Raw genomic sequence first — 27,365 nt, 5'->3', positions numbered from 1 at the left:
TAAATACTTTTGTAATCTAAAGCATTTGCAGACATCTCACTGAGATTAGCATTTGTCTATTTTCTCGCTATACTGCAAAAATTTCTAAATTTCTCTTACCAGTATTGGAGTTACCTATGAGAATTGATATTTTAGACCTAAGGCTATTTTTCAGAAATCGTACTTAAAAACAGATACTACAAAGATAAAAATAGTTTGCTGAAGAAACTGCTGTGAAATTTTCAGAATCTTTCTTGTTCAATTATTTTTATTTCTGAAAAAAAATCCATTCCAATGGAAATGGCATTCTTTCACAGCTGAAAATTTTTTTTATTAAATCAATAAGGGATTAGATACATTCTAGGAGTTTTGCCAATACCTCAAATTAAGTCTCTTTATTATTTATCATTTATAAAAATTTATCTTCATCTTATTCTATCTAGAATTGGAGTCATTTGATTGCTTATTGCTATTTTCTCCATTTTTAATTCCCTTATATTATTACTTCCATCCCAAGGGAGTTCATGTTAATACCAGATATGTATTCTAATGTAATTTCCCTAAACATATAATAATTAACATGTTATATAGACACCTATGCTGATGTACTTATTTAATAAAAACTGTATTAAATTTTATTTAATAAAAAATGTTCCTTCTCTATTTTATATTTAAATTTATCTATCCAGAAATATTCATATAAATACAGTCAAGTGAACTGATATTAATTCTTTTTAATAGCCAAGTAATATTACATACTGCGAATGCACCATACTTTATTCACTCTCTTGCTGATTGCAAATGATCTTCTAGTTTTTTCTATTATAAATTATACTAAACTAAACATTTTCATAGTATTTTATTCTTGTCAGATAGATTTCCATCCCACTTTTTAATAGAATTTTTGAAAATAAATGGTATAGGAGAGGATTGAGATCATTACTTTTATAGGCTATTTTAATTAGGTGTCTATTCTAAATGTATTTTTAATATATTTTTAATGTTATATAACCTAGAATATTTATTTATTTATATGTTTATCTCTTAAGACAGTCTTTGTTTTTGTTTTTAAGATTCATTTATTTATATTAGAGAGAAATGAAGAGTGTTGGGAACAGGGTGGAGGGAGAGTGTAACTCAAGTAGACTCCATGCTTAGGTGGAGCCTGACACAGCACTTGATCTTGTGACCCTGAGATCATGACCTTCGCTGAAACCAAGAGTCGGATGCTTAAGTGCCTGCACCACCCAGGTGCCCCTGGACTGTTTAAATATATGAAATACCTTTGGAGTATATTACAAGAAATGCAATATACATCTGAAATACATATGAATTAAGATTATGCTAAAATTTATTTCTCATATAAAACTTTAATAAATAGGGGGCAGTTATCAGAGAAGAATTAGATCAGAACTATCCAGATTCCTCATTCACTGAATTTAATCCAGTGGACAAGTTTTAAACTGAATTTGTCTTGAAAACATTGGTAGTGTAACTACCTTCTTAACAGGCCTCCAGTTGCTCCAGCTGCAGTTTCTCCATAAAAAAAAAAAGTGGACTTTATTCTTCTATTTTTCATTTCATATTTTCTAGCACCTTTGTTTGTTTTCAGATTTTATTTTTTCATGAGAGACACAGAAAGAGAGGCAGAGACACAGGCAGAGGGAGAAGCAGGCTCCATGCAGGGAGCCCAGTGTGAGATTCAATCCCAGGACCCTGGGATCTTGACCTGAGCCAAAGGCAGACGCTCAACCACAGAGCCACCCAGGTGCCCTTCTAGCACCTTGTTATACTATTCTGGACCTACTGGTTGTTTGATTAAATTGCTAAAGTGAAAAACGTTCAGATAGAATCTTGAAATGGTAACTAAATTAATATTTATTCACCATTTTAAACAATAGCAGATATTATCTACTCATTCTTTCTAAATGCAATTGAAAGGAGAGTAAAAAATAATGAGTAAAGTAAAAATATACAGAAACAAAAAGGTAAGGAAAAACAATGATAAAAATATCAACAAATTTGAAAGGCAGCAGGGGAACATGTAGTAAGAGCCCTAACAAAAAAAAAGAAAAGATTTTAAATAAAATTGACTAGAGGGAGGAGAAGGAAGATGAAGTGAGATCATTTGCCCTGAAGTACCTTTAAGAATCACTGGACATGGGGAACCTTATATTTCCAGAAGTAACGTAATGGCCAAAACCAAAATATTTGAATTTTCCAAATCTATTCTGTCTAATTTCTCTATTCCTGATGTTGACCACAGCCTCAGGTAGAACACAGGAAACTCTTTCTCCAAAGAATCTGATGGGTCTCAATACTTAGATCTCAAGATATTACTGTTTGTGATTCCCTATGGAAAAGGCCTAAGCACCTTGTGTAAAATGCATGAGTTTTTAATGATTCACACCTAAATGTGAATAGACCGCCAAGATCACCAAATGTTTGAGGAATGCCTCAAATATGAAAGAGAAACCAAAACAAACCAATGGACAAAAAGTTAGCTGTAGAAAATGGTTAAGCAGGAAATGGTATAACATTTCTTTAAAATTTATTTATTCATGAGAGACACACAGAGAGAGGCCGAAACACAGGCAGAGGGAGAAGCAGGCTCCCTGCAGGGAATCTGATGTGGGACTCAATCCCGGGACATCCGGGATGACGCCCTAGGCCAAAGGCGGACACTCAACCGCTGAGTCACCCAAGCGTCCCTGGTATAACATTTAAAAATGTAATTAAGACATTCTATGAAGCTATGCATCAATAAAATCAATAGCCATAAAACAAGAATAATTGTTGAATGGGAAAGAGCTTTTGGAAATCAAATATATGATAGCTAGCAATTTAAAATAATATATTTTCAACTAACGATTTGGGAAATAAAGTTGTGAAAATGCTTATAAAATTGAAGGAAAGACAAATAGATGGAAATCAGGAGAAAAGAATAATGTTGGAAACTTTAATACATGACTTTTAATATATGTCAGAGAAATGATAAAATACAAGGAAAATTTTGGCGTCTGAAGGACATGATTCCATGATTCTTCATATTATAAAATCTCAGAGTGTTCAGCACAAGAAACAAAACAACAAATCTTGCATATGAAAGAAGAGCTCAGCATATTTTTAGAAAGAGAAAAAATTGTATATTAAGGGACAAAAATCAGAATGAAATTTAATTTGGTAATGTCATCACTGGAGTACTGCCTTCCAAATTTGGAGGAAAAAACAAATTTCAGTTAGAATTCTATTCTTGGCCAAATTATCAGTCAATGCAGACACTTCAGACATGCCTAGTCATCAAATATTTAATTCTGATGTACTTTCCTTAGAAATCCATAAAAGAAACTGCATCTAGTAAAGGAAGGGAATAAGACAAAGAAGAGAAAGACTTAGAAGATCTAAGAGATTCAAAACAAATAACCAGAAGGTTGTCCTACCATGAAAATTGTGCATCAGGAATAGAAAGCTACTGCTCCAGATTGAAGCAAGAGTGCAAGAGTGGTGGAAGGGAGCATTTCAGAAGAAAAAATGACTTTGATAGATTGTCTGATGTGTGAGCATCACAAATTTAATTTTATGTTTAACTGGTGTACTGTTTATAAAGAATCAAAAAGTAAGTATAAATGAAGCAAGTACAGAAAGATAAAGTTCTTAGCTTCAGGGGAAAAAAAGTACAAGGAAGGAAACATCATAATAGTATGTTACTTGGCTTAGAACAATAATTGACAGATTGAATTACTGAAAGTACACAAGAAAAGTATAGGTATTTACCCTAAATGAGATTGTCCAAAATTAATTTTAAAAAGTGAGGTTTAAACCCATTAAGTATAAATGTGAAGCCTAATCCCAGAAAAATAATGCTTTAAAAGTTGGGAAAAATTTTTCCTTACAGAGCAGGAATTTGTGCTTGGTGAAGGAGATGTGACATTAGTGAATGGTAGGTCTTAAGGGACTTCTAATATATTAAAAAAAAAACTTGATGAGGGGCCCCCATGTGTGGCTCAGTTAAGCATCCAACTCTTGATTTCATCTCATGATTTCAGGGAGCCCTGGATTGGCTCCATGCTGAGCTTCGAGCCTGCTTAAGATTCTCTTGCTCCCTCTCTTTCTGCCCCTTGGTTGCTTGCTCTCTCTCAATTTTTTTTTAAATTAAACTAAATAAAATTTTAAAATAAATAAATGTTTAAAAACCTGAGTATTTATCACATTGGTAAGTTAAGCATAATTTACATAATGGTGGATAAGAGAATGTATATTGATTTTTCTCAATTTTCCTAAAACCTGAAATAGTAATTAACAACAGATATGAAATCATTGGACAACATTTACATATTTAAAAGTTGGGTAAGAGACTGGAAATCAATTTGTTACCCCCAAATCTATTTTTCTTGACTCTAATTAGCTTTTATTACTTACCTATCCCTTGTCCAGTGACCATTTTCTCACTAGTCTAACACTAATAAAAACATGTCCAGACCCAATTCCAGTGTGCATGTGTGTGTGTGTGTGTGTGTGCGCGTGTATGCCTCACATCAACAAGCAGTTTTCAGACACTAGGAACCATGGATGAAGACCAAACACATATGAGAAATACATATTTCACATCCGATATAAAGTCGTTTTTGTTTTGGCTTCAAACATGTATTTGAGCCTTTTTTTTTCTTACATTATATGTCATTGATTTATGTTTGTTTATGTTTTCTTCCCACTGAGATTTCAAGTTGCTTTTTTTTTTTTATCCTAGCCTATACTAAATTTAGGTGGTATTCACTCTATATTTGGTGTGTTGAACATTCCCCATTTCTTATGTGGCATATATCTACGTTTGATTCTAAGTCCACTGAGGCTAGAACCTGTGGTTTCTATGTTTTATAGCATTTGCTGAATCCCAGGAGAACCTGGTAACTGTTAAAAATGAACAAATCTCAATATACTTCAAAAATTAGTCTGACTGCATATCACTGAAAACAGGCCTTTCTTAGCTTTCCACTCCATTCTCCATATTCGAGTAGAACCATTATTCATCAGAGAATAACATGCCCAAAATAGATTAAAGTAACAAAGCTTATGTAAACAGGAAAGTATCATTCCATATATCTAAATTGCTGACCATAGATCTACTACTCATAAAGAATCTATTAGGTGACATGTTTCTAGTAAACGGGATCTTCTAGTCAAAACGAAGCCATTATTCTAGTACATTTCATGCTCATTGAAAGCAGATTTATAACATATAAAGAGTCCTTTATTAAATAGGTTTTTAGTTCACTAAAAAAAACAGATTTACAATTCAGGAACAACCCATTGCCTAACATGTTTTCAGCTACTGAAATAGATTTACTACTCAGAAACAACCCATTATCTAACATGTTTCCAGTTCACTGAAAGCAGATTTACAACTCATACATAGCCCATTATCTAACATAGTTCCAGCTCACTGAATATTGATTTAGAATTCATAAACAGCCCATTATCTGACAAATTTTCAGCTCACTGAACAGATTTGCAAATCATAAACAACCTATTATCTCCCACATTTCCAGCTCACTGAAAGTAGATTTACAGTGTATAAACAATCCATTATCTCACATGTTCCAGTTCACTGAAGATTGATACAGAACTCACAAAGAACCCCAAGGAGTCAAGGTTCTACCTTGGACACTAGATAAATTAAATAAATAAATAAATAAATAAATAAATAAATAAATAAATAGTGACCTTTATTGAACAAGAAATAATCATATTTGATCTTAATGACTATCTTATACCAATAGATACATCTAGAGATTTAATGCTATTTTCAATCTTCAAATAGTATATACAAGAAAATCAGGTGAATTTAAAGGTATGATAACTGCATTTTTGCATTTTTGAACATTCCTGTGTTAATTTATAAAAATTTAGAAAATGAAAATAATATTATTAAAAATGATCATTTATAGATAGCTTTATTTTTATAACCTTAATTCATTTCTAAAGCTTTTTTTAAATTCTTATTCTCTTGCAGTATGTAGAAACATTAGAACATATTTATTTTTTTGAATTATTAACTTGCTGAATTTCATTAAAAAGTTTTAGACATTTATTTATTTGAAGAGAGAGCAAACAATAGAGAGAGAGAGAGACAGAGAGACAGAGAGAGAGAGTGCATGAGTAGGGGAAGGGGCAGAGGGAGAGGGAGGGGGAGAAGCAGACTTCCCACTGAGCAGGGAGCCTGATACGGGGCTTGATCCAAGGACCCTGGGATCATGACCTGAGTGGAAGGCAGAATTTAACCAACCGAACCACCCAAGTACCCCTCCATTAGAAGTTTTCAAAAACAAATATCAAATTTTAAAAATAGATAAACTTCCTCATGATATGCTTACTGGTCAGTTAATTTTTTATTTTCTCAGTGTGAAAAGACTGTTTACTCCATAGTATCCATAACTAAACTTTTATTTTAAGCCTTTTATTCCAGTTTGTTATTATTATTTTATTCATTGTTAAACAACTCAAACTTGTGAAATCACAATGAGAAATGTTTCATTTAAAATACCACAAGTGGGGATCCCTGGGTGGCTCAGTGGTTGAGCGCCTGCCTTTGGCTCAGGGCGTGATCCTGGAGACCCGGGATCGAATTCCACATTGGGCTCCCTGAATGGAGCCTATTCTCCCTCTGCCTGTGTCTCTGCCTCTTTCTCTGTATCTCTCATGAAAAAAAATAAAAATAAATAAATAAAATACCACAAGCATATTTTTAAAATACTAAATGTAACATGATTTTAAATACATCTTAATTTATGAATGTATCATGTTACTTTTAAAACTTTTTACTATGGAAATTAAAAAAAACACAAAAGTGAAAAGTCTAATTAACACAATGGGTCTATTGACCTGTTTCAACTAGCATCAACATATGACCAATTTTGCCTTATCAATTTAAAATCCCCTACCCCTAAACACACAGACACACTACCATTGTATTACATTAAAACTCAAACAACATATTATTTTTTATAATCAAATATTTCAACATAGCAGTAAGAGATACTTTTGTTTTTAACATAATTCACAATAATACACTAAAATTAAAATACTCCCTTAATATCTATCATTTCATATCAAGCTTTACTGCTTAACTCATATATTTGTTTTTATAATTGGTTTGTCCCTACTGTAAGCCAGACTTTACATATATTTATATGTTATATATTAAATATATAAATATATATTTAACTATACTTTTGTATAATTAATTTTATATGCATAATTTATTATCCTCTTTATTTTCAATACTGTCCTATAGTTTACTCATATTTTTTGGGTGGGAGAATGATTCAATGTATTATATAAAATATATGAAATAATATATTTGTAGTATTTTTAAGACAAGTATGATTACCCTCTTTTCCTTCTCCTCATAGTTTAATCCCCTTTTATTCATGATTATCATTTCCATTAAACAAAGAACCCAGGATTATTATATGTCCTTCATGAAAAAAGCACAATATTTAGCATGGAGCAGTCTTCAGTAAATATTTGTTGAGTTAATAAATAAAATTAAGTAAGTAGCAGGAAATTTTCCTAAGATTTAGTCTGCCTCTATGATGTAAAATAATGAATAAATCCACTGTGTCTTCATTGATAGAGCAATTATAAGAATTTTCTATCTATAGAAAGTATATTTTTCACTGCCAGGGAAGACACTTTCCATATACCCTTTAGGTGCTGTGGCTGGTCTAACAACAAAAATGACATAAGGCAGTTTAACAGGTGAAAAAAATAATTTAATTATGTATGTAGAAGAGCCCCACAAAAGTATTAAGACTTAAGGTAATCATGTGCGACCCTGAGCTAAAGAATGGGATAGGGGCCTGAGGCTTCAAAGATGAGTAGAATAGGATCCCTGCAGCGGTTAGAGCCTGCCTTTGGCTCAGGGCATGATCCTGGAGACCCAGGATCGAATCCCACGTCGGGCTCCCGGTGCATGGAGCCTGCTTCTCCCTCTGCCTATGTCTCTGCCTCTCTCTCTCTCACTGTGTGCCTATCATAAATAAATAAAATTTTTAAAAAAATTAAAAAAATATTTAAAAAAAATATGAGTAGAATAATTTATAGAATGAAAAAAAAAAAAAAAAGCAGGTGATGGGTAATGAGATTCTTGCCCTGCCATAAGGTAGGTCTTTCAGATAAAAGTTATCTCTAGTAATAACTGTCTTTCTGGGCCTTCATATCTAAATTTTTCTGGGTAGTTAAGGGAAGAGTGCTGAGTCTTGATTGCTTTCAGCTCAAAATAATACACATTGTTAAAGAGACATATTTTGGGGAAGCTCATTCTAAGCCTTTTCACCACTAAGGTGTCGACTCCCTTGTATCATAGAATATTGTATATCAGTATATCATGGGATAATTTCTTTTTGTGAAGTTGAAATAGAAAGTAAGTAAAATATCTATATGCTTATATTTTTCAAGATACATAATATTTCTTACTAAAAAGGATGTATCTATGTTTCTGTGAAAACACTATATTTAAAAAAATCATCTTATCATGGGTGCCTATCAGCCCTACTACATTTTACGGGATAAAATAAATGACTTGTCATGTATTGAACTCTGTAAAATTTTTTGAACTTAATATATGAAAGGAGAGAAAGAAAACATGCCCAGCTTTAATTTAGACTAACCATTTTGTGAGATAATAATTTTTTTAAAGATTTATTTATTTATTCATGATAGACATAGAGAAAGAGGCAGAGACACAGGAGGAGGGAAAAGCAGGCTCCATGCAGGGAGCCCGACGCAGGACTCGATCCCGCGGGACAGGATCCCGCCCTGGGCCACAGGCAGGCGCTAAACCGCTGAGCCACCCAGGGATACCTTGAGATAGTAATTAAATTTATACTCTTGTTTCTGAATATACTTTGTCAGTTTTTGTTTCTAATTGATCCTAATCTAGCTGTCTGAAGGGCGTTTAGTTTGCTATTTTCTTTCAAAAGTACATGCTTTATGATTTTGCTGGTAACATTTTTTTTTAGTTTGATGTTTTCCAACTTTATTGAGATTTAATTGACATGTAACATTGTGTAACTTTAAGGTGTACAATGTTTGATTACCTTTATATGTTGCAATACAATTACCATCATAGCCTCATCTCACACCTCTAATTCCAACACATAATACCCATTTTTTCCTACATTGAGAACATTTAAGATCTACTCTCTTAATACTTTCAAGTACTTAATACAGCACTATTGACTATAATCACTTATTGATTTACAGTTTTGACCAACATCTCCCCATTTGCTCTATCCCTGTTTTTTTTAAACTTTCTACTTATGAAAAAAAAAAACAAAAAATCTCCAAACTTTTAATTTTTTATAAAATTTCTTCCTATAATTACTTAAAATTGTAGGAAAATCTCTAAGCAATACCAATAAGCTTTTCTTTATAATGAATCCTATAAATAAGCCAAGAAGATTCCATAAATATACACATACACACACACAATTGATATAAGCAGAAAAGTCAAAAGTCTAGAAAATTACAATACTGGCTAAAAGCAGTAGCTTCCTGACACCTGGGTGGCTTAGCAGTTGAGCGTCTGCCTTCTGCTCAGGGCGTGATCCTGGGATCCAGGATCCAGTCCCATGTAGGATTCCTTGCAGGAAGCCTGCTTTTCTCTCTGCCTGTGTCTCTGTCTCTCTCTCCCTCTCTGTGTCTCTCATGAATAAATGAATAAAATATTAAAAAAAAAACAGTAGGTTCTAAATGCAAGAATTGGGAAGAGGAAAGGGGAGAGAGCAGCAGAAAGAATTTTCTTATGTATGAATATATTAGAATAATGTGATGAAAAAAATTATTTTTAAAAGAAAATTTTGCAGTGCCCTTGCCAAAAAAATTATTTATCTTACTTTAGTATTTTTTGAGCATAATCCATCCTATTAACAAGAGTGTTCATTGTGATTTTTCCAATCACTCTCTGCAAATTTTAAAGGCAGCATCCTGAAATAGTGCCAAATAATGTGCAATCACAATTTTGTTAGAATTAGTATATCTCTTTATAATAAAACAAAAAATGTGAAGTTTCTACATCACAAATTATCATATATTGTCACAAAATCTGCCAAGGTGTTTTCACATTACAGAATCTGTTGGCAGGTTTCCATTTTTAACAGTAGGTCTGGGCTTGTTGTGACAGTGACAAGAACAATTTAAAATCACTGAGAAGTGGGAGAAACAAAAGGAATGTGTAATTCTCTATTTGTGGTCTGACATAGATGACTAGCCTTCCCAGAATTATTATATGACATTTATTGAGTTTCCATATGTCAAATGAAATATGAAACCAGTTAAACTAATCCCTTTGGGAATTAAATTAGTAAAAAAAGGAAATTTATATCTTGCCTATTCTCCTAGTTAAGATATAGAGAACACTTTTTATAAGTCAAGTACTCACCTGATCTCTGATAGACTATAAATAGATAATATCTAGCCCCTGCCCTCTAAGAGCTTCTTTCCCTCTTAAACAAATTCATGAAAAATGAAACAATAGAGTCATTCCCTAAGGAAAGAATGATTACTTGGTGTATCGGAGTAGAAACATGATCATGAATTGCCACTCACAAGACTAAAAATATGCAGTAGAAAAAAAAAACTGTAAGAAGTTATGAAGGCTTGAAAGACCTTTCTTCCCCATCAAAGGTCAGAACAGACATAAAAACAGAAGTCAGAATATGGAAGTTTCTCTCTCTGTGTCTTTCTTTTCTTTCTTTCTAAAGTAATGAAGCTATTTGGATAATAGAGCTTTAGAACTTTGCTATTTTAATCATATTTTAGTATTAATATAGTTATTAAAAACAAAATAATATTTACTTTTTAGAGGTACAAATTGAAATATTTACTGATGAAATGATCCTGATGTCTTGGACTTGCTTCTAAATAATCCTGTGGTGCATTGAGGGTAGGGAGATGAGAAATTTTATACATGAAGCAGAATTGGCCATATGTTGATACTAGTTCAAACTAAATATATTGGTCCTTGGGGGTTCATCAGACAACTCTCTTTACTTTTGTGTTTACCTGAAAATTTCCATAGGAAAAATGAAAATGTGACATATTCATAAGCTAATATGTAGTGGAAGAGTGTACAGTCTTTCTTTTCTTTTTTTTTTTTTTTGATATTGCTGTCTCTAGCTCTAAGTCTGAATTCCCTAAGTGTGAGGGCTTTATCTCTTAGCATTCATCACAGTGAATTTAAAAAGAAAAAGAAAACCTTCATAAATACAAAATTGCACCAAACTGATTAGATGAAATATTTGAATTAATAGGAAATTAAGAAAAGGACAAAAGGACAATAAGCTTTTTTTTTTTTTTTTTTTTAATATCCACTTTGGTAACCATTTTCCTCCAGTGTTAGAAAAGTGAAAAAAAAAAAAGTGTTTGTTTTTGTTGTTGTTGTTGTTGTTGTTTTGTTTTGTTTTAGTACACAGTGTATAGAAAGTAAATGCAATGCCAAGAATGGAAATACCCGATCAAAATGGTCAGTAGTTATATGAGGATCAAATAAGTGAGGTGACCAGGTTGGAAGTGCAGGCAACATTAGTGAATTAATTTAATTGTAAAAAAGATAGAGATTTACTATGAACATCTTAAAAATCTGGCTTGAGTTATAGAGGTATTTTGAGATTTTGTATCCCTGACAATAAGAACCTAGAAAATTACTGAATTAATATAATTCAAAATTCATTTGCTAGAAATATAGAAAATACAACAGATGATTACCATCAAGGTGAATGAATACAGAACTTGGAAATTGCTATATTTTTATGAGTTATGGGAATAACTTAAGCCTTATTTCACTGATGAATTAAGGAATTCTTAATTATTTACTTAAATATAAGGTCAATCATTTATTCAACATCTGCATTTTGAGCATAATTCAAGAGCAGCTGAAAATTGAGAGAAAGATGAGATATCTTATGTATATAATCCAATTGAATTTAAGAACCCATAAAAGTTTCTCTTGTGTTGTCCTGGGACACTCTGCCCATTTAGGAAACCCTGGGTAGAATTTATTTAATGATATCATTTGACAGTTACGATTATACTTATTGATGTGTGGGAAAAAGCAATGCCCTGGCAGTAGTATTTCAAATGACGATCTAGTAACGAGTTGTGTGAACAACACAGAGAACAGATGTTTCTTTATGATAGTAAGAGACCCTTTGCAATACGTTTCAGATGTCAAACCCACTCTTGCTTAGCGTTCCTTCTTGTCTCTTATGAGTAAGCATAATTTCTCTTAAACATATGGCCCAAAATGGAGTAAGTCTGGGAAATCCCATTTATAACTTTAGTCTATGTTTTTTGGGGAAAAAATCTTCTGAATTAGTAATAAAAACCATCTGTTCTCACTTAGAGGAAAATGCTTCACACTGATGAAGTGAGACTAATATTCAGCATTTTAAAAAAAAGTATATCGAAAAATATAATGGAACAGTTTCTTTTTTAATAAGATGTCAAATTCATTTATTTAAATTATCTAATCAGTCTTCAAAGTTTAAGTGTTAACAGTCTTTAAAATATCTCCTAAAGCACAAGGCCTATATTCCTTTATGTGCATATTCTTATAAGATATGTTAAATATCAAGATATTTATTTTCAGAAATTATTTATCTTCAGGGCACCTGGGTGGCTCAGTGGGTTAAGTGTCTGCCTTCGGCTCAAGTCTTGATCCCGGGATCCTGGGATCAAGCCTCCTCCACCCCTCACTTCTCCCTCTGCCTCTGCTCTCCTCTGCTGCTCCCCCTGCTTGTGCTCTCTCACTCACTCTCTCTCTCTCTCTCAAATAAATGAATAAAATCTCAAACAAAATAAACTTTTTCTTTTCGTAATTTCAAATTTCATAATTTGCTCATAATAATAAACTATTTTAAATCACAATTGTTGACCTTCCTCAGGTTTTTTGTCTTCTTAATCTGCTTCCGAGAATAATACAGATTCAAAAAAGGAGTAATACAAGTTCATTGAAGTTTCATAATTCAAATATGCAGTATAGTAAAGAAAATGAAAAACACTCGTAATCTGACCACCTAGATATACCTATCGTTAGCTTTTTGCTTTCTTTCTTTTAAGCATCATTTTGAAATATCATCTCTTTTTTTTATCAAAGTTTTATGTATTCATAATTTTAAAATCAAGTAGTTTTATTAATTGTATAATCAACTATGCAGTATTTCCCAGTCTCATTACCATTTCCCAGATGCAGTTAATTAAAACTCTTAGCTGTTCCTTGTCACTTCCCACTCTCTCTGTATGTATGTATGTATATATATCTATATATCTATATCTATATATAAAATATGAAACTGAATTATAAGGAAATAAAAGTTTGACATATCTCTCTCTTTCAGACATGAACAAAAAGGGCTTGGATTTCTTACATAGCTTACAGACTTTCCAGCCTAATACATATTTTCTTCCCCAACCTTCCATTATGGTTATATTACAATTATATTTAATTTCATCATTACTTTTTACATTATAATTATTATCATATAAATTTTAATGATTGTTAAACCAAGTAGTATATCATGGTTATATTTTCTTATACAGTAGTCTAGTCCCCATGGAATTAGTAATTATCTCTTTTTTCCTTCCTTTGCTTATGGTATCTATCATTATTGCACTATAATATTTTCTTAACAAATATGTGTATGTCCTCTCATTAGACTCCCCCAAAATATTCAAGAAAGTAAACTTTGGCAATCTTATATTTCTGAGAAATACCTACTTTCTATATTTGCTTTATTGTGGTATATTCTGGAGGATCCCCTCAAAGTTATATTCCAATGTTTCTATTGATTTTTAAGCTTTTTGCTACCATATTATAATTTCCTAAAGCTATTTTTGGATATTCCTTAGTATTTATCTCATAATTATATATTATTTTCCTGTATTCTTTCTGTTTCCTTCATTTTCCTTTTCAATGTATTATTATTTTTGTCTGGGCTTTACATGTTGGAACTATTCCTCAAATATATTATTTCATTCTCCTTTGATAGCCATAGTGAGATATCTCTGTTCAGGATTCTGGCTTTTTCTTAAAACTCTTTTCCTTTGGTGTGTTCACCCTTAGCTCTGACTGGTGTTTTAAAATCCAGATTTCCTGCACATCAGCTTTTCCATAATATACCCCTCATCCTTCTGTCAGCATATGTAAAGTCTTCTTAAATCAAACTTTCAAACAAACCTTCTATTTTTCAGACCCATCCATACCCCACCATCACTGACACCTGCCATCTCTAATACAGGGCTCTTCCAGGATTCTGCAATTGCAAAAAATTTATAGATATTTAGCATGCATCTTTTCTAAATCTGATCAGTTATTTATTACTAGTATATCAAAACTTCAGCTTCAAATTGTTGTTGACGTCTCTGCTACAATTTCATTTTTTAAATTTGTATGTGTGTTTTAATGTATTTACCTCCATTTGTGTGGAGTTTTAGAAAGGTGTGATGATAAATGTTGTATTTTATCTTTCATGTTTAACTGGAAAACTTTCCATATTCATATGCAACTAATGTGTACTATCAGCTCCATATTTCCAAGTTTCTAACATGAGACATACACATATGTAGCCATTTATGCTTATGAATAAAATACCAATACTATACAAAAACTCATTTTTGTTTTGTTAAACATTGAATCTGACATTTATTGTGAAAATTGCTACCGAAGTTCATGCTCGTGTGTAGTTACCTCAGAAATAAACAAAATAGAATGCTGATATTGTACCACAAATTCCCAGATATTAATGCAATGCTTAAATTTCATGGTATAATGGCAGGATAGTCATTTATTATCTATTACATGAAACTATAAGAATAAATCCTTAAAATTCAAAACTATAGCAGAGGGTTCCATTAATAAAAATAGTAGTGTACCCATGATTTATAGTGGAAGTTACTGCCACCCAAAGTATGTCCCTATAAGCAAAATTTTAGAATCAATTATTTTGAATGGCACTTAATATATATAACGTATACATCTATACATACATACATTCATGCATACATACACATATGTATAAGATATTCAATCAAACCTAATTCAAATTAGATAGACATTTTGTATCATGATGCTTTTCCCACTATTCCACAATGGGAAATGACACACAAGTCATTAAATATACTGATTATTATGCCTACATAAATATATAAATTTATATGTCATAATTTCTGTAGTACTTTATCAAATGAGTATATTACAATTTCTCCAAGCATCCTATAGTAATTGGGCATTTCATATATTTCTAATTTTTCCAAGTATAAATTATAGCCTTTCCTTAGAATGGAAGACTAATGGAGCAATCACTAGGTTTGGGGGAGATGCTAACAAATAAAATAAGTAGTGCAACGTTTTTTCCCAACTTTATTCGATAACATCAAAGTTTTAGACTTTGTTATTATCATTCATGGATTTAAATCAAGAGCTCTGGTATTCAGTTTTAAAATCATGATTTTGGGGTTCCTAGATGGCTCAGTCAGTTAAATGTCTACCTTTGGCTAAGGTCATGATCTGGGGTCCTGGAGTGAGCCCTGTGTCAGATTACCTCCTCAGCGGGGAGTCTACTTCTCCTTTGCCCTCTGCCCCTCCCCCACTACTTGTGTTCTCTCTTAGCACGCCCTCTCTCTCTCTCTCTCAAATAAATAAATAAAATCTTTAAAAAGAAATCATAATTTCAAGAATAGTTTTCAAAACTTGTATCAAGCTTTGTAGTACCACCTTCAATAATGTTAAAACATGTTTAACTAGCCTCAGTAACATCATAAAATAGGTTATATCTATTTTCTTTCATTTGTAGTTACTCAGATGGATTTGTTCTTTTAGATGGACTATCTTGAGTAGTTTTTAATTTTTTTAAAGATTTTATCTATTTATTCATGAGAGACACAGAGAGAGAGACAGAGAGGCAGAGACATAGGCAGAGGGAGAAGCAGGCTCCATGCAGGGAGCCTGACGTGGGACTCGATCCAGGGTCTCCAGGATCACACCCTAGGCTGCAGGCAGCGCTAAACCGCTGCGCCACCGGGGCTGCCCTATCATAAGTCTTTGACCAAATATTTTGAAACAGTACTTGAACAGTTTATTTCTATTTCTATGTTTGTGATATCTTTTTAAATTTAATTTATTTTGCGCTCTATTAACAGGTATCAGGTCATTTTCTAACATGTTTTTCTGTTACTACCATATTCAAAAACATTATTTTCCTAAGCCTTTGGATGAAAATCATCTTCCCTTTTTCTGAAGGTACTCTACATTAGAATCATGTTTTTTATTTTTCAATTGTTTTTCTATTTTTTTTTAATAAGCTCTACACCCACTATAGAGCCCAACATTGGGTCTGAACTCACAACCCTGAGATCAAGACCTGAACTGAGATTGACTCTTTTCTGACTGAGCCACCCAGGCACCCCATGTCTTTTTTTTTTTAATAAGCTCTACACCTAATATGGGGCTTGAACTCATGACCCTGAGATCAAGAGTCTTAGGCTGTACTGTTGGAGCCAGCCCCCTTTCAATTCTTTTTACCTTAGAAGGCAAACCTGTTGGATAATAATCATCCTGTATATTTTGCTTTAGATTCTACTCAGATGACTTTCTTAAACCTTCAGCTCAAAGGTCAAAGCTCAAGCTCAAGGTCAAAGCTTGTTTCTTAACCTGATTCTCAGTGTCTATGAGTCTTTCATTTTCATCTACATATTTTCTTCTTTTAAAAAAAAAATAAAGATTTTATTTATTCATGCGAGACACACAGAGAGAGAGAGGCAGAGACACAGGCAGAGGGAGAAGCAGTCTCCGTGCAGGGAGCCTAAAGTGGGACTCAATCCCAGGTCTCCAGAATCACACCCTGGGCTAAAGGCAGTGCTAAACCACTGAGCCACCCAGGCTGCCTGGCATTTTCTTCTAATCAAAGTAGCTGCTTCTATGAAATCTTAGCTTTGTGGATTATATGAATAACTACAATCCCCTTCTTTCATCTTTTCCCTCTACCACATTCGCCATTTTGGGAATTGTATCTTCAAAGGTAAAATTATTTCTTCCACTTTTTATTTCCCAAATGTACTGCCAAGTTGTTCACTTGCTTCCTGGAATGATTGAAGAAAAATAAATATTAAAGAGCATAATAGGGAAAGGGGGTTAAGGTACTTTTTAATGTTGGGGCAAGATTTCCAACATTACCAGAATTTAGTGGTGATGTGAATTTTCACCTTGTATTTCTTCTGAGTTCTTTCAAGTCATTTTAGTAGGAGACACTACATCAGGGACTTACCTCAGACCATTTAAATCAAGTTCCTCAGCTTTTTATGTACTTCAGTCAAATGGTACAATCCCTTTCTCTGGTTCACTAGTCCTCTTTAGACCTAAGGAGTATATATATTTTTAATGAAATGCTCTGGTTTTATTGCCTTAAACTGTAATGCTATCAGGCCAGTCTTTAAAATGATTTGCCTAAACTCTTTGTCTCTTAGTGCCGGATGAATTGCCTTCATCTCTTCTTCTGAAGTTTCTGATAAATCTCTGCCTTTTATATGAGAAAACATAGAAAATGCAAAGTTGTGTCCAGAAAATTAAAAATGAAAAGGACTTTGCTTGCCAATAGAGTAGCATGTTGAGAATTAATATTTGCCCCAATAAAATGGTTTCTCCTATAAAGTTTATTTTTTTTTGGTATAATATATATCTCTTTTTGAGAAGAGAACAAGAATCTAAAAGTACATATTTCTCAAAAGAGAAAAAACATTAGTTTCATTTACAAATGCAAAACAAAAATGGGGTTCACTTATATAATGTCCTGAAAGTCTATATAAATTGAATGATCTGTCCTGAGGATTCTTTATTTTTCTACTTCTGAAGTATACTATAAGCACATTAACATAAATATACTCGCACTTGTTACCAAGGTCGTACCCATCCAGATGATAATGCATTTGCTTAAAGGAATTAAAAAAAAATGTAATGCTGATTCCAGCTAAGCACATGTAACTTTTATTATTTTCTTTTTTGATGAGCCCTAGTTCTTATGGTTTAGCAGACCCAGAGGATCAGAAGAGGATGCAGTGTGATTCTGATACTAGCATAGCATGCATTGAAACTATTTGGTTTTAACCCAAACTCTACGGCATTAATATGTAACACAACAACAACAACAGTAACTATAAATCAAGGACACAAGCTCTATTGCAATGGATCCTTGTCTTTTAAAAAATTTTCAAATTAATTAACATATAGTGTATTATTAGTTTCAGAGATAATTTAGTGATTCATCAGTTTCATTTAACACTCAGGGCTCATTACATCAAGTGCCCTCCTTAATGCCCATCACTCAATTACCCCATTCCCCCAGTGACTTCCCTTCACAAGCCTCCGTTTGTTTCTTATGGTTAGGATTTTCTTATGGCTTGTCTTCCTCTCTGTTTTCATCTTATTTTTTCCTTCCCTTCCCTTCCCTTTCTTGTTTTGTTTCTTAAATTCCACATATGAGTGAAATCATGTATTTATCTTTCCCTGACTTACTTTGTTTAGCATAATACCCTCTAGATCCAAATGGCAAGATTTCATTCTATTGGATGATTAATATTCCATTTCATATATATACTAATATTCCATTTCATATATATATATATTCATCTCATCTTTTTTATTCATTCATCTGTCTGGGCTCTTTCCATTGTTTGGCTATGTGGACATTGCTGCTAAAACATTGAAGTGCATGTGCCCCTTCAGATCACCATGTTTGTATGGTGATCAAACATCATACAGTACAATTACTTTGGGCAAACACCACGTAGTACAATTGCTGAGTCATAGGGTAGCTCTATTTTTAACTTTTTGAGGAACCTCCATACTGTTTTCTAGAGTGGCTGTGCCTGTTCAAATTCCCACCAATTGTGGAAGAGGGTTCCCCTTTCTCCACATCCTCACCAATATCTGTCATTTCCTGAGTTGTTAATTTTAGCCATTCTGACCAGTGTGAGGTGATATTATGGTTTTGATTTATATTTCCCTGATGTGGAGTGATGTTGAGCATTTTTCATATGTATGTTGGCCATTTGTATGTCTTCTTTAGTGAAATGTCTGTTCATGTCTTCTGCCCATTTCTTGACTGGATCTTTGTTTTGTTTTGTTTTTTGGGGGGTTGAGTTTGATAAATTCTTTAACAAAGATCAAAGCCCCGAGGTCCTGAAAGAAAAGAAGTTACATTTTCTGGATCTTTCAACTATGGAATTAGCTCCAGCTGTTCCATTCAGGAGCATACAGCCTGGAAAGAAGTTAGAATGTGAGATTCAAGAAACTTTAATAGTTCTTTCCTTGAAAGTGCTATAGGTGGGATATAATTGGTACTACCCACATAAAGGATAGTAGTAATAAGGTAAAGAATGGGGCAAAGGCTGCATTTAAGAGATTCTGAGAAAAAAAAATGAGAGGAATTGATGGTTATTTGAATGTGGCAAGTGAAGGGAGGGAGGAGATGTTTTTATGTAACTCTGATTACCACCTTGAATTAAGTGGGGAAATCACAATTGATATGGGGAATACTAGATGAAGAACAGGTTTGAGAACATTATCATGAAGTTAATGTTGGATTTGTTCAATTTGATGGACCTAGGAAATATCTATGCTGAAAATATTTAAAAGACGACTTAAATATTGGCTAAAATTCAAAAAGTTTGTTGAAAGTTAACGTTCTAGAGATATAATCTGATCAGTTCTACCTATAAAATATAACTTGAGTCAATCCCTTTCTCCCCATCCCCATCACCAGTATCCTTGTCTGGCTAATTGTGATGACAATTGCTATTCTGGTTGTAACTGTGGACAGTCTCCAACTTCTGTCTCTTAACTATATAAATTGTGTTCCACAAAGCTGCCAGAGTGATATGCTTTAAGAATGGGATTATTTCACTTCTCTGCTTAAAGTTACTAGGCTATAATTAAATAAAAATTCATACTCCTTGCTACATTTTAAAGACCTTGTAAAATCTGTTTCCTGGGATTTCAGATCATTCCTGTGTGATTCCTGAGACTTAAGGCAAACTAGACTTCTTTCAGTTCTTCAGGCTGCTTTACCTCAGATATGTCATGTATGATTTCCTCTACCTAGAAAGTTCTTTTCCAGTGTGTTACCCCTAAATCCTATGCCACCTTCTGTGCTTTCCTATGTCAATATTTTTTTCTTATTATCCTTCATTTCTAAGTTTAACATTACTTCCAGAGAATGATCTATCATCCCAACTGCTCACATTCTTTATGCTATTCCACAATTCAGCACTCTATTTTTTTTTTTGATACTTGGTACAATGTGTAAATTCTTTTTTAATATTTTTTATTTGGGTCTAACTTGTCCCCTAGACCATGTAGTTGATGAGTACAGGGGCCATAGCTGATTTGTGTCCAGCATATGTATAGAACGCAGTTGCCCAGAACTGTGCCATTTTTTGTCTGCTGACTTGACAATGTTGTTACCAACACCTTTTAATGGTCACAAGTGTCTCAGTTTGGATGATAAATTACATGCCAGCTCATCATGTATACTAAACACTCAATACATATTTGTTGAATAAATGAATAAATGGGAGGCTCTAACATATGTTAAAAAATATAGAAAAAGGAGAATTCGAAGTGCAGTCCTGTAGCTCACTGACAATATAAAATATAAAAGTAGCAAAAGCTATTTTAAGACTCCTGGAGGGTGTGAATGTTTTTATATATGGGTGGTTTATGAGTGTGCAGCAATATTAATTCTTTAAGAATTTATAAAACCTGATGGAATGGTCCTAAAAGTTTTTAAAATAACAGTCTCTCAAAATGTGGTTTTATTTTAATTTCTATTCAGTTTGCCATTTGTAAATAAATGTTATAACTTAAAACATATTTTTATAGTTATAAAGATTTCTTTGTATCTAACTAATTTTTCTTCTCTTGAAATTAAGGTCTATTACTGCTAGTCTACCAGTTGGTAGATGGTAGTTGGAAATGAAGAAACTAAACCCTTCTAATCTACTTTTTGGTTGAAATCTGTTATCAAAGTAATATTTATCTTAATTAATAGGCTCATTTTTTTATTTATAAATCATTAGAGAATTAAAAAATAAGAGAAAAATAATAAATGTCATTAAAGCTGTTTCTTCAGAATTATTTATTTAAATACAGATTTTTAAGAGTCAAAAAATTCAGTCAGAATATTTAGATATTTAATATGTATGACAGTATAACTGGATTTCTTTTAGATATTTTACTTTTAAATATATATCCTTTGCTTTATTTTGACATTGAGAAGTGGTATTGCTTCATATTATTTTGAATATTATTCAGTATTCACTCAGAAAAATATTGTGTCCATAGGTCATATAAATTTATATGAATATAGCCTTAAAATATATTTCACTAAAATATTTCACATATTTAGACATTTGAATTTTAGGTACTTTTTAAAAGAAAGCATTTACAGACAGAATTTTAAAAATAACTTTGCAAGCTGTTAATGAATAGAACATGTTTTGACTTATAATTTCAGAATTTTCATTCCAGTTAAATGCAAAGAAAAACTAGAAAATTATTTCACTTAATTATAACACATTTTCCCATTAGTATTCAAAATATCATATTTCACTCATCCAAAGCAGAAAACTGATGGAATAAGTACATTTGTGTAGAAAATATCAAGAAACACGAAGAAAGTAATGCATCAATGTATATGTATTTATGTTGTATATGTAGACACATACATATGTACAGAAACATATGTTCATAGTGTGGATATGTCTGTATACTTCAAACACAATGTATACTTACTTGTCTTTCACATACTTCTATACATACACATATTGTATATCTATATGTGTGTGCTCATGCTCATTTACATTTATGTGTGCATATATCCAGGAATGGTGCTGAGAAGTTTAATTTTATTTCAGACAAAAAACAACATTGAATATTAAGCAAAGTAATTTATAAGATATAGATACTTTATGCTTTAGGATTAAAAATAATGAAGTTTATGTTTTGTTAACATTAAAAAATACTAACGCTATATGTGAATAGTATTTATTGATGAGCTTTGGCATCAGATAGATCTGACTAGGTTTTACCATTACGTAATCTTAGTAGTTATTTGCCTCCCTCACTTTCAGTTTCTCCATCTACAAAATTAAAATTATGTATTATGTGATGTACCAATAGAAGCACATTGTTAAGCAATGCAAGATTTAATTTCTATAGTCAGTGCTCAAGCCTGAGGAATACAGTTTCACATGTCATGTTCCTAAAGGATATTCACAGACTGGGGACACCTGGGTGGTTCAGTGGTTGAGCTTCTACCTTTGGTTTGGGTGTGATCTTTGGTCTGGGGATCCAGTCCCACATTTGGTCCCCTGTAAAGAGCCTGCTTCTCCCTCTGCCTGTGTCTGTGCCTCTCTCTGTGTGTCTCTCATGAATAAATAGATAAAATCTTAAAAAAAAAAAAAAAAACAGGTATTCACAGACTCAAGTACTTTTAGAGTAGGATTATTGGGATGGTCTCAAAAACTTGTCCTATGAGAATGAGCAAGATTTATCCTGGGAAAAGAAACAATGCATGAAAGCTAGCTTCAAAATCTAAAAAACTAACATTTAAGAATACTTCATTTTTCTCTTGGTCTGTTTTGGTAGGTGGAATTAGGAAAATTGTGTTTTGAACACCATATGAAGTAAGACTATGAATCTTTTCAAATTCTGAAAATTATATAATTATAAATGACAAAATACATATTACAGAAACTAAAATGTGAGTAGAAAAAAATAAAAACAACATTTTTCTAGTTTCATTAATTAGGACAAATGTTTGAGTGATATCCTAAAAAAAGTAGGAAAGTTTGAATCAATAATATTGAGAAAGGGTTAATATAGAGACAGTAGAAAAGAGAAAAACTGATTATATTAAAAATTTAAAGTGGAAAGATAGGCAGTTAGTAAACTTTATGTTTAATGGTAACAGTCCATTTAACCAAGTAGTAAGCTCATTTTGTACCCAACACAACACCGTACACTGCATTTCTAGTATGTCCTTTAATATTTACAACTACAATGTGAGATGGGCAAGAATATGTCACTGCCATATTGCAGATGAAAAAAACTGAGGATTGAAAAAAAAACCTAGGATTAGAAAGATTAAATAAATTGCTTAAGGTCAAGCAAAAGATTTAGAATCAGAATTATTTTACATCAGAATTTGAGCTTTAGCCATTATACTCTACAGCTTCTACAGAGTATCAGTTTTTGTACTTTGTTTTTTTCACTCCAACATTTAACTTTTCATATATTTTGGCTACATATTTATGTGTACCAACAATTCAATTAAAAAATCTAACAAATGTAAAAATTTCAAGAAAATTCCTTGATCAGCTTTCTATCAAGTCTCTTAAATGTCCATAATTATTTTTTACTGTTATTTTAACTTTAATGAATTAATGTTATTGGAATCTCTTAATTTGCATGTAAATTATATAGTGAAAATTTCATTCTTTTTTTTTTTTTTGAAAATTTCATTCTTTAGCTTTTTTAGATTCTAATTTTATAGATTGTGACATATGAATTTTCAGATGTAAGCATTAATTTTAACAAGGTCAATTTTCCTAGGTCTCAGATTCTTGATTTTAATTTTATCATGAAGTCTTAATTTTTCTGTCAAATTCAAACTTTACCATATAAGCTTAAGTCAATGTTGTTTTTATTTTGTTCTGATTTTATTGCTGGCATCTAATTTTTTTTAAGGACCAATATTTATATTGTTCAGCCTTGATAGCAAGATGCAAATCCCCAGTAAATTTTTAATGTAAGATTTACTATTATGGTTTTAGCTATCATCACTAGCTAATTGAATTAATTCCATGGACCTGAACTCAGAGTTGTACCAGTGCCACCCAAATAGAAAAGGGATTGTGATCATACTCCTTCCTGGAGATATCTGTTAGGGAGCTCTTGATAGCTACCAGCTTGGAATAAATTCAATGCTGTGGTATTTTTAGAAACAAACAACCATGACTTCTGGATTTGGGTTGGATTTTTGTGCTGGGGGTGGGGTCGTGGATTAATATCAAGCAGTTTTTAAGCATTTACCAGAATGTGTTTCCTGGATTGAATTTGAAATGAGAAAAATGAATGTATGCCTCCATCACAGATATTTCAACTAAAATTTTTGCATTTCTAAGAGACAGATATTTCCAATTTTGCTGATTTTTTGTTGTTTAATATTTAATAATCATAAACTTAACTCTGCAATCCAGCTAGACTTAGGAGTAAGGAAAATATGGACCCCACAGAACTGCAGCAAGAGCACAAAGACTGTAGGATATTTTGAGCAGATGGGAGTGAAGGCATCTCTCCTGAGTTACAGAAGGAATGTCTGGTAGTTAAGATAAAACAGAAGTGAAATTTATTAGATTTACCCACACTCAGCAGTGGTGATCTTCTTGCTGGTCTTGCCATTCCTAGACCCAAAGCACACCATGGCTTCCATAATATTCATGCTATCTTTCACCTTGCCACAAACTACATGCTTCCCATCCAACCACTCAACCTTGACAGCACAGATGAAAAACTTGGAACTGTCTGTGTTGGTTCCAACATTTGCCATGGACAAGATGTCAGGACTCGTGTGCTTCGGGATGAAATTCTCATCATCAAATTTCTCCCCATAGATGGCCTTGCCACCAGTGCCATTATAGCATGTGAATTCACCACCGTGGCAAATAAATTCTGGAAAAATTCCATGAAAGCAGGAAACTTTAAAACCAAATCCCTTCTCCCCATCGCTCAGAGTATAAAAGTTCTCTGTTGTCTCTGAACTTTGTCCCAAGGGCTCACTGTCCATTGCAATGTCAAAGAAAATAGTTGGGTTTATCATGACTTGGACATGCAGGTGGCTCCTAGGTAGTGGCATCTGCAAGGCTTGTAACTAAGTTCTGAATCAAGTCTTACATCTCAAGCTTACAACTGGAACTTGAAAGCAAGTTATCTCCATGTTTAAGCTTATGCACAGTGATTAAGCCCATGTATAGATTTATAGGGAGCCGGTACATAGAAGTGCCTGATTTTCTCCAAAAGTAATATTCAGTCCTACTGGATCCAATAACCTGGTCCTATGATTAAGCATAGGCAAATGAAATTGAAAATAGACAAATATTTCTAGGTTGTTAACAAAAACATTTTGGAAATATTTCACTTTGGTTTCTATTTCATTAGAAATGAAATCATGGTTAGTTTAAAGGGAAAATAATAAGTGGATGAATTTGAGAGGTCACAATGATACCAAATAACATTTTGTTAGAAACATATATGCAGAAAAAGTGGAAATCCAGGAGGTAATTATGAAGAAGATTTTATGTTTAACACCTTAGACAAGAAGCAGTTCATAAATATTTCAGTGTTTTTTTTTTAACCAAAGAATTTTGTACTTAAATTAGAAAACAAATATAGGACAAAGAATACTTACCCTGAATGGCTGTTTTACAACCTCTGTAAAAACTCAAACACCAGTTTCATTGTGGCAAAAAAAACGCATGAGGTCATACACTCGATCAGAGTGGTTTGCACAGTGTAGCCCTGTGTTTGATCAAAATGAAATGATGAATGCTATTATGTGTCCTTTTGAAAATAAAAAGCACAAAGGCATAATAGTGGCTTTTATTTTAATAATTTTATAGTAATAATTTTATCTGTCCAATATAGGAAGAGATGAATAAAAATGGCAGGACTTTTATACCTTCATATGTAATCAATACTCTCTTACAGGAATGGAGGTTATTGGCTGTTTATATAACCGAGAGTGTACATTAGTGCCCTGGCACTCAGTTTTGTGACCAGTTATATCATTTTAAGCTTAGATGCTTTTGAAATAAGTAATAGCAGAAGTTCAAACAGCTGGGAAATCAGCATGCAGAGAGAAAAAGAGCAAAGCTGCAAAATGAATTTATAAATGTTACTGGAGGAATTGAGAGAAAGTTGCTGAGAAGTCCAAGATCCAATGTACTTTAGTAAATATGAAAAATGTCTACAAAGTATTTGACATTATTTTGGACACACCTACTACCTCTTACCTCTTAATTTTCTTCCTGATTTTTCTCTTACATATTAGATAAAACTGTTGAATAGATATGATTCATAAACTTTGAGGTTACTAGTTAGGAAAATGGAATACACAGCATATTATATCCTATACACACAATATCTATAAACATTATACATTGAAATGGTTATCATGTACTTTCAGGTTTAATAAGTAGGTAGCAAAATTATTATTTTGATGAATTTCTCCATGAAAAGATGGAATACTAGGATTATTGTATTTTACACAAAATAGAAGCACATTGTTTTCTTTTTTCCTTTTAACCAAGCAGGAGGGTTTCTAAGGCCTCACTAAGTTACCTTTGTTCACATTAGCCTGCCATTGTAGTTTTTAAATTCACATTTTAATGGAAGCCATATAAATAATGCAATAACTGCTAGCAATCAGATTGCATTCTTATTCTGTCATTTAAGCATTATAAATTAAAATAATAAAAACCACATTTTGCAACATGTTTGTTTTGGTCTTTAAAGCAGAATTTCATCCACATCTTTCCTAGTACCTTGTGAAGAAGAAGTGGTCAATGTATGTTTTTTATCTGATGAAGGATATAAACAATGAAATAGAGCCAGAGAATAGTTTTGTTTTTTTTTTTTTTTTTTTTTTTTTTTGTGATATGGCCACCTTAATGGCATCAGTTATTAAGAAAAAAAAAGATTTGGAGAGCAAAAAGTTTGTGATATTTAATTATAATGCCAATATAAAGGAAAGGTCAGGCATCCTGGACGTGTATATTTTTCTCTACTCGGGGGAAAAAGGCATAGTTTTACTTATTTTATATTCAGAATTGCAAAATCTAGCTGTGTTACAGGCTTTAAGTGTGAAAATTATATTTATCGTTCTGCTAAATTAAGATATATATAACACTATATATGTACATACGTAGTCAATATAAAGTACTCACAAGTGCTAACAACCACCTTAAAACATTTTACAACAAAAAAATTTAAAAAAAATAAAAAAAATTTACAACAAAATGGAATATAAAATTAAAAAACGATTTCATATATATACATATATACAAGTTGATATATATATATGTATGCATACCTACACACAATTCATATAGAATTGTATATATGAATTGTGAATCAAATGCCATAAAAGGAAGATATGCCCTGGAATATTCAGGGAATACTTTTAATCCCCTCTCCATGTGAGATATACTGGTAGATTTTTTTGCTCTCTGGTCTTAACAGATACTGAAGATTCAGGTGTCTCTTCCACATTACC

At 32.4% G+C, this 27,365-nt stretch overlaps 2 protein-coding genes across 2 annotated transcripts in view; one reads left to right on the top strand and one right to left on the bottom strand.

Annotated features, from left to right (window-relative positions):
* LRP1B (LDL receptor related protein 1B) overlaps window positions 1–27,365 on the top strand; it is a 1,815,754-nt gene that overhangs the window by 1,415,408 nt on the left and 372,981 nt on the right. The gene's annotated exons all lie outside the window — the stretch shown is intronic.
* On the bottom strand, window positions 24,450–24,911 carry LOC121482093 (peptidyl-prolyl cis-trans isomerase A-like). Its single transcript, XM_041739940.1, has one exon. It carries the CDS (start codon window positions 24,909–24,911, stop codon window positions 24,450–24,452), a length of 462 nt encoding a protein of 153 aa, XP_041595874.1.

The sequence above is a fragment of the Vulpes lagopus genome, chromosome 24 (assembly GCF_018345385.1).
Source record: "Vulpes lagopus strain Blue_001 chromosome 24, ASM1834538v1, whole genome shotgun sequence".
Classification (NCBI taxonomy): domain Eukaryota; kingdom Metazoa; phylum Chordata; class Mammalia; order Carnivora; family Canidae; genus Vulpes; species Vulpes lagopus.
Note: the sequence above shows the minus strand (reverse complement) of the source record. Positions and strands in the feature narration are given on the sequence as shown.

Bases quoted from the DNA above. Each gene is read 5' to 3' on its own strand.
- LOC121482093 (XM_041739940.1), bottom strand. From the start codon at position 24,911: ATGATAAACCCAACTATTTTCTTTGACATTGCAATGGACAGTGAGCCC.